The 14,155-nt window shown below is 38.3% G+C and overlaps 1 protein-coding gene across 2 annotated transcripts in view; it reads right to left on the minus strand.

Moving 5' to 3' along the window:
• FBXL7 (F-box and leucine rich repeat protein 7) overlaps positions 1-12,217 on the minus strand; it is a 306,337-nt gene extending 294,120 nt beyond the window's left edge. For both annotated transcript variants that reach the window (XM_017829135.1, XM_017829137.1), the window contains exon 1: positions 11,636-12,217. In XM_017829135.1, coding sequence (XP_017684624.1) covers positions 11,636-11,714 — 79 coding nt within the window. In that variant the 5' untranslated portion in view covers positions 11,715-12,217. The remainder of the gene's footprint in view (positions 1-11,635) is intronic.
• Between the last annotated feature and the right edge of the window lie 1,938 nt (positions 12,218-14,155).

Consider the following 14,155-nt stretch of genomic DNA (forward strand, 5'->3'; position numbering starts at 1 on the left):
CCCTCTTGTATACATCACTGAGGTATAAATAGAGCCATACAAGCAGTGATTGTTAACACAGTAACTACTCCAAGATGAATTTCTAAGCTCACTATGGTTATCAGATCACTGCACATTGACTTGCCTTAGAAAGCGACAGAGACAAGAAGACTGGGTTTTTAAATATGTTTTTTAAATATATTTTAACCAATAATAAAGATGATTAGTTTAAGATCCTAGTGAATGTATGGCCCCCCTGCAAATGCAAAGCTATCACCTTATACAGTGGAGTCCTTCTGGGACAAAACCAGCCTTGGAAAGCACTTGAAACATGTGCTGTGATAACTTAAAAATCTTCTTTAGATACACACTGTGAATTAGTGAACTGATTTAAGCTATCTAATGCTCACATAGGAAACATTCAGTTCTTGTATCTCAGTCCAGCATAGCCTTCACTGTTATGCGGTAAGCCTAAAATCTGCAGGCAGTTTTTTGACCGCTAGACAGTGCTACCCCAATGACAAATGGTTTAATTTTCACACACTGATTGCTTTGAAAAGGTTTTCTTAAGCAACTTAATAGCAGTTGTCTCATGGACATTTCTTCAGGTGTAAGACAGATGTGTATGAACATCTCTACATACACACTACAGGGAATGACCACTTCTTTACCTAATCTGTTGCAGCTAAATAACAACAAATATTACAATGACGATGTCTTCTTATGTATTTTCTGAAAAGCAGAGTATCATAGAGTATCAAAGGCATCTTCATGCATACTCTGACTCTACTTTTGACTCCAGCAAGAGTGAAATTGAAGTTGAGCCCAATATTAATGCTCTGGCATGGTCCATATTAAAAGGTGTTCGTAAAAATGGGGCATAATCCATTGGAAACTCAACAATCACATTGTTGTTGCATCACTTATTAGCCAGTACCCTGCAGTTCTTACTCCCCTGGTGTTTTTTCAGTCTACTGTTAGGTTTGGTCTTGTTTCATCGCATCATTGCAGAAACAAGGCTCCAGCAGAGTTCCGTGCAGAAGATCTTGCTGAACAAATAAAACTGTTCCTTGTATGCAGGAAACAGGAGAAAATGGTGCTATCTACTTGAATCAAGACAATTGTAGCTATAGGTGACTTAGGTAACGTTATTGCCCTGTGGCACTCACTAGAGATGTCTACAAACAACTGCTAAATAAATTAATGTTGTGTCCTGGGGGGTTCAAACAGCAAATTTTTCACCCTAAGGAAACAAAATACTATCTCAATGCATGTAGACACCGTTAGGAAACACCAAGGAGCATGGGAAAAATTTACCTCATCTTCATACCTCTTTTTTAGGAGACCAGACGTAAGGGAGTCAAAGTTAGTCCCTTTGTCAGGCATAAGGCAATAACCCATAATCAAATTGAAAGCAATAGCTTTTAAATCTATAACTGCATGAGTTAAGTGGCAGCTCAGAAACCTGTGTTTATTAGAATGTAGCTGCCCTGTTAGTCTCAGATACATTGAACTGAAGCAATTTTTTAGCATCATTATTTTGGCCAACTTAGGGAAGATCTTGCAATAGAAACACTGACAGTAGTAACTGCTGTATAGGGATGACTGCCAGCCTCACAAGATGAATCATCTCTGTCTTCCCAAGAAACAGCAGCAGAGACAAAACTTAGAATTTGATTCCACAATACACATTACTTCTAATATGCAGGTCAGAGATCAACTTGCCTAAGGAAATATGGTGCAAATATGCACTCTCCTCTCTGCAACAGAACTTGTCCACATCATTTATCCTCCAAATCAAAAGACAGATAAGCAAAGTGCTGCCTTTCCCATTGCAGTCACCTTCAGAGATTTCTCCTCTCATGTCACAGTTATGTGGGCAGTTGCTTAAAGGATAAATCACTGCAGTCCATGCAAGGAGGGAGGGGAAAAGCACTGCTTCCTTATTTGCCTCAGTCTCAGCAACAAAAGACTTTATCAATTATTTATGCAGCTGCCATTACTTCTGCTCTTTATTCCCTAGATTGACATACCTCTCTGGAACAGCAGCAATTTGTAGATTAGATAAGACTGAGCTTGAAAGTTAGCCAAGAGCCATAGGTTGACCTGAGAAGTAAATCATTCAGACTTGGCAAGGAGGATGGAGTAAAGAATATTGCAATGACTGCCACTGGCTTTGCATCACATAATAAATATGCTAGCCTGATCCATGTGAATAGTGACGCTCACAATTAGATAACTAGCACAACAGAAGTAGCTATGCAGTTTGCAGATTCATAAGTTACGAAGAAATGTGCCAGTCAGCTCCCAGTGCTAAGAATCCAGGCAATATATTTGGCTTGAGTTTGCTCTTTCATCTTCAGAAGAAATTTCTTATTTTCCTAAGAAATATAATTAAAACAAAATCAGGTTTTTTTTAAAACTAGTTCTACAAGCATGGCCTCATTTCCAACCTGCGTTACTTATGCAAGATTTTCTAACTTACCTCAGAAGCAAAGAAAAGGAGGAAGAGGGATTTTAGACTCATTTTAATAATACCCACATCTCTGGAAATCTCTCTTTGAGTCTCTGAATTTTATACTGAACCTGTTATGCTGTTAAGGCCTCAGAAACATCATTTGCCCATATTTTTAGAGGTTTTGCATGCTGTCTTTAATATAGTGAAAGCATAATATTTTTTAAAAATACCCAGGAAATAATTTCTCACTCTTCCTTTCCCATTCTTTACAGCTTGAAAAATCTTGTTAATCATATAGGGCCATTTTATCTCCTTTTTCCACTAAATAAGACATTAAGACAACTAAATTTAGAACCTGAAAGTTCTGAAATGAAAGGGAAAACACCAAGAAGGCTAATTACTCTCATGACACAGACAGCTGTTGTGCAGTGGTTAATTATGGAGATAACAGTCATGGCACCATGCCTAAGACTGAATCAAGTATTTGGCTTCAAAAGTGGGGATTTTTTACATGAAGTTCCTGAAATTTTAATATTTATGTAATATACAAGCAAGCTTTGCTTTCATGATAAACCAAAAGGATCTGTATAAAAGTCTCACCGTCTTTAAGATTTTTTTAATGGTAACTTCTCTCCATGTTGGACAGTGGAAAAAGCACATTTTTTCTGTCTTCTGGTCCACTCTGCATCATTATACTCTACTAAGAAGTTGTTTTCCTATCAAACACGCAACATGGAAGCATACCAGAGATGAACTGTATCTCTGCCTTAGATTCACTGTATCCTGCAAACATGCATTTTCCAATGCTAAACACTTAGATAAATTGGTTGGATAACACATATTTACTAGAAACACTCAGATGACACAGAGCATTTTGTTGACAGAGCATTACTACTACACCCAATGATTTAGTATTTGCAGAAGACCAATTACAAGATGAGGGAAGGCCGGTTGAAACTGAAGCTGAGGTAGGAGCAGTAATAATCACACCACAGCAGCTATATTTTAAAAGGCCATCTGCAGTTTCTGGCTTACAGCTGGAGTAGATCACTATTCCTTTCTGACTGCATGAGTATCTCTCAGGGAGAAGGAAGGAGGGGGCCAGGGAGGAGGAAGTTCTGGCTGTATAGTAGACAAAGTCTCACATTCAGTCCATTAAATAAATATCCGACACAAACCTCATCCCCACTTCTTTGCTCTCTCTCTTCTAGAGAACTGCATATAATACTTAAAAATAAATGAAAAAAAAAAAAAACCACCCGCAAGGCAATCCATTGCATTTCTGCCTCCACAAGGGGGCAGAAAAAAAAAATCATGGCAGATAATAGGTGGCCTGATAGAAGGTAATGAACAGATATGCAGGGCAACATGCAAAGGAAAAGAATATAGAAGAAGACAAATAAATTGGAATGCTCACTAACTGGTCCACATTCATATAAAATTATTTTAATCATTAATTCTACTGCAAAACATTAGGCAGAAATTAAACACAGAAGGACTTTGAGCTAAGTATCAATCTGTTGCAGAGAATAAGTAAAGCCAAAACAGACATGTATTTTAAATTTGTATCTATTAAATTGCTTTTACTTCACCCAGGTTTGGTCCAAATAGATGTCTTTAGCTTATATCCCAAAGATTTTTTTATATTTATTCAAATAGATCTGTCTTTAGCTTGTATCCCAGAGAGTTTTTTATAAATTTCAAGGTGTTAATAAGGCTACTACTTTAAAGTTACTTTTATTATTAATATCCCATGTAACTAAAACTAGAAAAGGCCTGTGCTTCTCCAAAAGATTCAGCTGAAGCATCAGTACATATCAAATACCACAGACTAAGTGTACAACTATTAGCCTTCACCCCCATATAACTTAGAGAAGTATTGAAAAAACACCAAACGAAAGCAGACTCACTTCAAACACCAAAGCACAAGCACTGGACATCTTGACTTGTCCCTCTTTGGTTACAGCTTAAACACTGAATTAGTCACTATCACTTGGAAATTATTTTATTAAAGAGCTTTAATCATGATCATATAACTAGTGTCTTTCACTGGGACTTTACCCAGTAGTATAAGTAAAACATCAGCAAAATAGAGTCCAACCTTATTTGATTATAGCAGCATTCGGCTTTAAGAAATAAGGAGAGAGAAAAGACAGAAATAATTCTCTTTAAACCCTCAGTAGAACAGTGGGTATTCCTGGAACTGCCAGCAAAGGCGAAGGGCTGCGACTGCAGTGCATCTATTTAGTTTCACTTGGTTTGCGAGTCTGCACTTTCTTCTTGCATAGAGAAAGCAGGAGCTCATAGACTAATTTCTTGGAGTTGCCGAGCCCAAAACCAGCAAGAATAACAGCTCTGGGTTCTCAGTGTCTCAAGGAAATGCTCCATTTAATTTTGAGAATTCCTGCACTGGCAGTGTCAAAGCTTGTTATACAACTGTTAGTACATCTCCCCCTCCCCAAAGAGTCAGAGCTGTGTCTATCCTACTAGAGCTCAAGAGTAGCTACTTATTTCAAGCTGCCACTTATGACAACTTCACAAGACCATGGTGACGTGAATTAGGAAGGTTCTCCCTCTTCTCTGCTTTCCTGCTGGCAGTTATTTCTTCCTGCACAGAGGGAAGGGTTTGGGATGGATCAAAAATGCCCATGAAATATTGCTGCAGGCAGCACTTTGTTTAACTTTTGCACGCCCTGAGGATTACCGATGGACATTTTGCATTCCACTTTGAGGAGAGAACACTCCGTATTAATGATGTTGCTGTAAATTAACCATTGTTATGACTTCAGTGGATTTAAATTCAGGACCTATTCATCTGTGAGGACTTTGGTGCTGTGGTTTCAGCTGCCCATTAGAATAGCAGTCCCTTCAGAAAACCTCAAAAGACAGCTTTTTCTTCCCTTTTTCATTTAATTCCAGTTATTATGTGCATTGACAATAGCCTTTCTATGCTGTTTGTTTATAGAAAGTGATATTACTGCCTTTGAAAAAACAGGAGGAGGAATTTGTGGAAATAAATGTGCCATGGCAGGGGACCACTTTGGAGTAAGGCTCCTTCACACAGGACAAGCAGCTGTACAGGGAGCTCGCTGAGGGACAGAGTCCTTCACAACTGCAAACCACCGGCAGGAAGCAGCCTCTGTGTAAGGAAGTGATTAGGTATTTATATCCTCCACTGCGGCCAGTAAACAGAATTAGTGTGACTTGGACCAAGTTTTAATTATACAGGAGCTTAATGATCTAAGCTGTTGTGGGAGGAGTGCGTGGGGGAAGAAAATGAAGGGTCAACGAAGTGCATCTGTCTGTTTTCTCTCCTTCCCTCTTCAGAAATGGCATTTACAAAGCTGCTTTTCTGGGTTTTTCAAGGTGGGTTTTTTTCCTCCTTTAAGTTCAAGAAATATTAGATTCATGACTGGCTCCTGAAGAAGTGCAAAGCAAGGAGATGCTTGGTCATATTTCAAAGTACAACTCCTTACCAGTCTGTAAATCACCAGGCTTAAAACATCAGCAACCTCATTTCTCAACACACATCCTCAAACCTGCTAGGCAGGTGAGAAAATCCTCTCTGAATGGCACCTGCCTGCACTTTGTGAGGTGACAAAGTTACTCTGCTGCCTTTACCAGCAGCACAACTTGACTGTCTTAGTAAAGATCCAGCACTGATTCTGTTACTGGCTGCTCTAATTAGAACTCTTGGGGAGAGTGGGTTGGTTCCTACCTGCCTGAAAGGAAACTAATCTCCTGCATACCTAACTTCAGGAACTGTAATAGGATTGCATTTGACTCCTTATTTTTCCTAATTTCTCACAAATTAGAATAAAACCATAGCAAATTGTATTGAATATTGCTGTTTCATTCCAGATAGCAAAAAAAGCTCTGAAAAACATGCAGGCTCAGTCTGTTCATTTGAATGTTTTGATCCTTTCTGATTTTGTTTTGCATAGAGGGAACACCCCATGAAAATATCCAACACTTATCTTGCCTAGGGATTTCCCTCAGCTCAGCTGTTGCATGAGAGTGAAATAAGAACAATTGCACTATAAAACTCATGTTTTGCATTCCTAAATGCAGTTAAAGTCTCAGCTAAGGCCTTGGCTGGTCTTCCTAGGCAAACAGGTGGCCTGTACATGTTCAAATCTTGCAAAAGTTAATTTACAGGGATTTCATTAGCCCCTGCCATTCATTTTTAGTCTGGAAATAAGTAAAGAGAATTGGAATACATGCTAAAATAGATAAACTCAGAGACTCCTGTTTTCAATCACAAATACTGATATTTCTCTTTTTCATCATTGCTGATTGCTACACCAGCCTCCCAACTTTACTCCAAACTGACAGAATATACATCACTGTCATAAACAAAAAGTAGGGCCATCACATTAAAAAAATAGGGACCTGGCATGCACTAATTCCACAAAAATAAAATGGTTTTATGCAAGTATTTTGCAATCCCCTGGAAAAAAAAGCAAAGGTAATCAACACCATTATCCTCCTAGTGATGCTGAAAAGCACCCTAACAGTCAAGGTAGTCTGAATGTAGCTTTAATACAAAGAATCTATTTTATTTGTGAACTGAGTATTCAGATGTCTCTAAACAGAAAAGTACAGCACAAGAAATTGTGATTTACTGCCATCCTCTTCTATCAGTGGAGCTCATTATGATTCTGACTAATAAGCCTCCCTGTCAGCAGGGGTAAACCACTGCTTTGTCAGCTCAATTGCCACTCACCTGACCAGAGCACAGTCCTGCAATCAATCATCTCTGTCAGGTCAGAGGCACCATGTTAACAGATGGAGGGGGTTGAGTTGTATCAATTTGCCCCATGAATACTCAATTAGAGAAATTTCAAAATAGAACTGAATTACTGGTCACCTGTGCTTGTGCTGAGAGGACACACACTTAAGTACTTGCAAGCAACATGCAGAGCACAGATGTGTAAGAAAGGCATTGATGCATAGCTTAGGTAAAGGTTACACAGATTTAACAGCTGCAATTATAAAGCAGCTTTTCAAGCAGTTAAGTGCTCCTCACCCTGTGCTGAGACTGCAGAACACTGCTTCATGGTTCCTACACTTCTATTGAAATCAATTTATCAAAGGTGTGATTTTCTTTTCAAAATAGCTTGCTACTAGCTTACAGCCTAAACAGTAGTATCAGCCTATATGGTTAAAGCAACCTCTGAAGTGAAGTAGGATTTTTTTAGTGTAAAGAGGTTGATAAGAAAGCAAAATTAAACAGTCATACTATCAAGCAGGTAGTATTAAGTGGATTATTCTGTAGTCGCATTTAAGGGATGATGGCTGGGTTCAAGTACCAAGTGAAGAAAAATCAGGTTACCACCCTTGAAATCACAGTCCCATACTTCATCATCTGTGAGTCAGCTACCATAGAAACTCATGTCTTGTTCAGTGCAATAAAGTTTGACACAGCAAAAACCTGTTTCTCTATGCCCAAAGATAAAAAAAAAAATGAAATATCTAAAATTAATCAGAGAGAGAGTTTTGTTCTGCAAGAAGCTACCTACCATTTTGAGCCAAACTTCTGCAGTTCATAATTTTTTAGACATCTATTGCAATTAAAATGGCTTTCCTTTAGGCTATACTCTTGATAAACATAATTTGTGAATGTGCTAAGGATTGTTTGTGCGGATTCCAATTTCTTCACAAGCTAAAGCAACTGAAGGGATCATCACTTATTCACTTAGAATAAATGCTACACTGGGAAGTCATCCTTCAGTTTTTCGAGGAAAAGAAATTCTTTAAAAAACACACAATTTACAGGTTACCTCCTTTCATAATGTACAGAGATGTACCTTCTTAAAGAAGAAAGAAGTTGTTAAATATATTTACACAGAAATCATACAACAGAAAATGATGTTTCCCGTTCCAAATGTCAATTATTCTCTTAACAGCACAGTAAAAAAAAAATGATCTATAACTGATGTTCTTTAATCCCTGACAAGCTCATGTAAGGCCATACATTGGCATATGTTATATACTAAGTCTACTGTGCCTACTGATCACGTGCACCAAGAACAGGGTTTTCAGAGTTTTCATTCTTGCATGTAACACTGATAGTTCAAATCTGGAGGGCAGTGCTTCAACACAAAGCAGCCAGCAATGTGTACATCTGGGATTTACTATATTTCATTATTCCCATTCAACTTTAGTGAACAACAGCTTAAAAGGTTTCACTCACATGGAAAAACACTAGTATGAAAGAGCTAGAGAGCTACAAAATGGATTGCTTCCTAACATGGAAAGGGTTTTTACAAACAGACAACCCCAGAGTGAGTTATTTAACTCTGCAATAGTAAGCAACGGTTGACCAATATTTCCAAACTATCAATACGGAGTCAAAATGAAGGCTTTAACTAACACATTTATAAGGTTCTAGTCCTTCATACAAATGCAAACAACATGCATTGAACTTGTATAAAAGAAAACATACTTGTGTGTTCTGTGGCTTCTGGCTAGAATACTTCTACATGTACCCACTTCACAGTCCAGCAAGTGTGACTGGAACGCAGACAGCTTATTTTAAATTAAGTTGAACTAATAGTTAGGAGGGAAGGAGAAAGAACTTAGCAGAAAACAGCATTTGCCTACAAATAACTTTTTAAACATGCAAAGCTGTTCAAGAAGCTTAAAAAATAGCAAAGAGTCACTCAACTTTCAATGTGGAATAAGGAAGAAAAACCAAAGGCCATTTGAAGAGAGTTCCTCTGCCATTTTCTGGTACAATTATGCTATTTGCAATGAAGTGGAAAACTGTGTAGTACATAATGAGACAGGAGACTTAGAAAATGTGACTATGCTTTCAAAATCCCAATCAGAATTATTTTAGGCAGTATTTTTAATGCAAGAAATAGAGATTAAAAGTAGGCCAGTGTAAAGATTACCAATTTTTTTGACTTCTCATCCTTTGTATGTTTTTCAGAATGAAGCAGTTCCTCTAGTTTCAAGAGTTTTATTGTGACACTTCAAACAAAAACTATTATTGCTTTTCAGGAGAACAAATGCGAGAATATTAAGTACTTGACTTTCCTTTACAGAAACTATTCATCAAGCTGAAACTTCACTCTCCTAAACTGTTTGCTCCAAACAACACACAAAAGTTACTTTATCTCTCTGGTAAGGCCACCTGACCTGCAGGGCCAGACACCTAGAGCCAACAGGAACAATGGGTGTGGCACAGATTAAAACACAAAACGGCAAAAGAAGGTAGCATGAGAAACAGGACATCACTGCAAGCATGGCTTAGTTCTGGAGAAGAAGCACCCAGTCAGATCATTCCAAGCCAGTGAAACATAAAGACATAAGCTACCATTAAACTATGCACTGTCAGTGGCACTGCACATTCATCACATTGCACAGGATTCACAGAATCAGGGAGGCTGCCCTGCCCATCAAGTGTTTACACTGCAGGTTTTTTCCATTACTTTTCCATTAAGCTGAGGGAGTTCTAGAAACTCCTAGAGTCGAGTCAGGAGGACTGAAATCACCATGAGTACTACCCATATAGTGTGAGTCTTTTCATGTCAGCAGAACAGTATTTTCCAGGGAAGGAGTTTCAGACAGTTAGTCATTGCTGATAGTACAGGGTAACAGGCTAATTACCGCACTATTTCTGGACAGCAATTTTCCATCTCCTTGCAGAACCCTGTAATGAGACAGCTGGCATTATTTTTAAGGTACCCAAGGTGCGAGGAGATAGCAGTTATGTGCTGTCCCTACAAGCACAACAAATATCACAGGGGGCCTTAAAAATGGTGATTAAGCAGGAACAGAGTAAAGTTCCATAAAGTTTCCTGTTCAGAGGATAAATGACAATCTCATAACATTTTGAAGAGAGTTTCTTGATTGGCAATCCGTGTTCTCAGAATGAATCCCTGCTTTTGACAATCATGGTTTGAGAATTTCACAATATAAGGGAAAAAAATGACAAGTTGGAAAAAAAATGATCATGATATGCTAAACGACTCATTGTCAATCAGGTACCAATCCAACTGTAGAGTCAACTTGATAAAAGTAACAAACCAGCAAAACTTCACAGATGAAAAAATGAATCATTGTATTTTAACACTTGGCAGCATGGAAAAGAGGCCATTTGACTTTCATTTGGTTAAAGAATCCAGACATTTGTGTAGTTTCTCCTTTATTTTAAAGGACATAAACTATCATACAAGATATACAGTGAGATACCTCACTGAATTGGATGCCCAACTCCTGACAAGTTGGTAAGATTCGTTTCTCTTCCCTGAGAGCTGTTCGGTGCTTCTTGCCACCATCTTTTCCAACTCCACCAGTTCTCTGCTGAGTGCTTACTCACAAGTATCTATCAGGTTCATAACTGTACAGTATCCTAAATGTAGCGTGTAAATTGAAGTATGTGTGCATCAGTCAAATACCAACGTTATTTTAAACTCATTGTCCAGCTGTTACCACACAAGGATAAGGAGGCCAGCCAGCAAAAAGATAAGAAAATGTCACACGGGCTTTCTTATAAAGCTGCAATTTTAAGAACAAAAAAAATCCACAAAACTGCTTGGCTCACATCTACAGAAATGTGAACCCATTTACAGAAGGCTTTGACCTGACACATGGAGAGCATTTATCCACCACTGAGGCCAGGTCTTTCCACTTCAGCTGCTTGCAACTCAACTAACAGCTTCTTACCAAGGGAAATAGGATTTTCTCCCATCCCCTCTGTGACACATTGCAGCAGCAGCTCAGGGTCACATTTAGTGTCTTAGCTTTATAGGATAAAACACTCTCCCCTTTAGTCATGCCAGGATATCTTCAGATACGAGTCCAGGTTCTTCCTTTCCTTCCTTCCTTCCACCAGCCTACTGTAGGATGGCAATTCTACTTTTTCCTCTGCACACACACCTCCCTCATGAATTTTAAAAGGTTCTTAAGAAATAAGAAATATCCAAACTAAACAAGAAGTTTGATCTTTGCTCAGCTAGGGCTCTGCAAATTGTAGAAATTTGCTTTCATAAGTCATCTTCAACTCATAATGAAACACCCTGCATTTTTTTCTACTTGTGATGTTTAAGGAGAATGTTAGCAGCATGATGAAAGGAGACTTTAATGAAAAGGCATCACAAAGATCTCTGAAATTTAGCGATTACTTGACTATGGGGAGAAGAGACTTTGTTAAGAATTCAGTATATTAAAATAAGAAGCATGTCTTACCTGTGCTGTTTTCATATACTGGTGGTTCCATTATGGAGGAAGGGACAACCAGGATAACAAAGGAACAACAAGAATCCATTACCTTTAAACATTACAGGATAGCCCCAGTCTGTCAGGGCCCTGAGTGCACTAATACATCCTAAATAGCCTCAGGTGAGGCTGCTCCCACACCGTTGAGCCCAGAAGTCTATTCAAGCTCAGCCCTGGGCCTCCACTCCTTGCCTGGGTTATGACAGGTGAATGCTGTTCTCCACAGCCATGGCTGGCCATGAAAGACCCTTGACTTAGGCCCTGACCTACAGGCTGGCTTCCTGGCCTAGCCTTATTGCTACAGACCTGCTGGCTGATCACTGGGCCTAATCTTAATCCAGACCTATGGACTGACTTCCTGGTTTGACCTTCAGTCTGCCTATGGCTTGATATTGTCTCGTGTTCTGAACTCTTGGTAGGACTTTGTTGTAACCATCTACAGATCTGTCCTGCTTTTGGCTGCTTCTGGGAACTGAGGGATGGGTCAGGACTAGAGAGGCCCTGTCCTGCTAGTCCAGGGATCACACCTGACTTTCATCTCCCCACACTTTAGGGAGCAACCCTGATCTGTGCATAGTCTGTGTGCACAACACAGGATGACCAATAGATGCAAAGCCTACTTTTAGAAAGGCAAGCAAAAGATGATTTCCTGCCAGAATTCTCTCTTTTGGAAGAGCAAAAAAACCCCCAAAGACTGAGAGTCCTTTGCCTGCATGTTTCTGTTGTTTCAATTCAAGTTCAGCATTCCCCTAGTTCATCACATGTCTAATCTTTGTGTGTATTATACAGGTATAGCTTAATTTTTTGAATACAGCAACCATCTGAAATACTAAATAAACTGAACCTCATGACACCAAAAATCACACTCATTCATGTTCAGTTCAACCCTCAAACCCTGGTTTAGTCCAAGACCATATTATCTATAGTGCAATAAAGGTAACTTGCTGTAACTTACATAGCATAATTTTAGCTGACCCATTCCTGGGATTAGACCTTCCTGCCCTACACCAGAATTAAAACAAATTATTTTACCAACCACTCCACTGGAAAAGAAAGTCAGTGGATGAGAATTACCTAAAATTTAACCTTATTTGGAGAAGCCAAAGAAAAGTAATAAGTGTGCAGCTGATTTTAGATGAAGCTGTGGTACTAAGCTGCTTTTCACTTCTGTTGTTGAAAAAAAAACTGGGGATAGACATTTCCCCCGCAAGTGAAGAGAAGAGAATCATGAGAATGGAAATAAATAGAACTCATATGCAGTTAATAGCTTTATCACTCTAAAGGAGAATTAGTGAACAACTTCTTTCAAAACACTGAAGGGAGAGTTACTTCTACACCATTTCACAAAGATCATTTGTTATAACCAGAAATAAGATTTTCATAATATGTCAGATCATAAGTCACTGTCTTACTAGTACAACTGCCAAAAGACTTTGACTTATACAAAACGACCATATGGGAGTTTTATATAAGGGACATAAATCTGAAAACTATATTATTTTCCTAAAATAAGGAAAACTTATTTGTACAATTAGAACTACAATGGATTCCGGATAAAGAAAACAATTATCGTTTTTGGAAGTACATTTCAGGTTACATTCAAGAAGGAGGACAACTTGCAGTGCAATCATGTAAAAGTAACTCAAAATATTTTTTTTAATCAGTTTACCCTTTTCTAAGGGGAGATTGTAATGTCTAACTGCTTAGGGACTTTGTAGTGGCCTTGTTAGACAGTTTAAGAAAGTATTACCAATACTTGCATGAGAGTTGGACAAATGCAATTTATTGTTCACTACAACTTTAAAACAAAGGCCCTCTTTTTATGGGAAACAACCACCACCACCACCACCACCACCACCATCACCAAAATCTAACAAAAACTATTTCTACCCAGATGAAACATGCAAACTAGATATTTTCACAACATACTTTGAACTATAGTACAAGATAAAAAAACATTAATTTACAAAAAAGAAAAAAACTATATGCAGCAAATCTACATACCAAACTATTAATTTTAAGGTAAAAATACAAAATTTCTAAAAACTTTTTATGTAGATTGTTTTTTAAATAGACTGCTTTTTAGATCAATGACCTCTATTTCTTTTTACCCTCAGGTTATGAAGCTTATTGCAGAAATAAAAAATATTATTTTGTACAGTCTTTTCCTGCACTAATTTAAACTTGATTACACAATATGATGAAGTCACACTCGTGTTTTCCAAAAGAAGGCAGGAAAGACCTGACTACAGCAGAAAGACTCTTGGGATGTAAGGGACACAGAGGCAACATAATTACCTATCACTTAAATACTGCAAGAAAAACAGAGGTAGTGAAGAGAAAAAACAGGGGTAGTGAAGAGAAAAAACAGGGGTAGAGAAGAGAATGTTGAGTGAAAGAAACAAGGCTTCTGTTCACCTATGAAGGAGAGAGAGTGATCTTTTGTTTCTTGTGTAATCTGTCAAGTAAGAAATGTTTGATTTGGGCAAG

Source organism: Lepidothrix coronata, unplaced genomic scaffold, assembly GCF_001604755.1.
Source record: "Lepidothrix coronata isolate B3197 unplaced genomic scaffold, Lepidothrix_coronata-1.0 Scaffold158, whole genome shotgun sequence".
Classification (NCBI taxonomy): domain Eukaryota; kingdom Metazoa; phylum Chordata; class Aves; order Passeriformes; family Pipridae; genus Lepidothrix; species Lepidothrix coronata.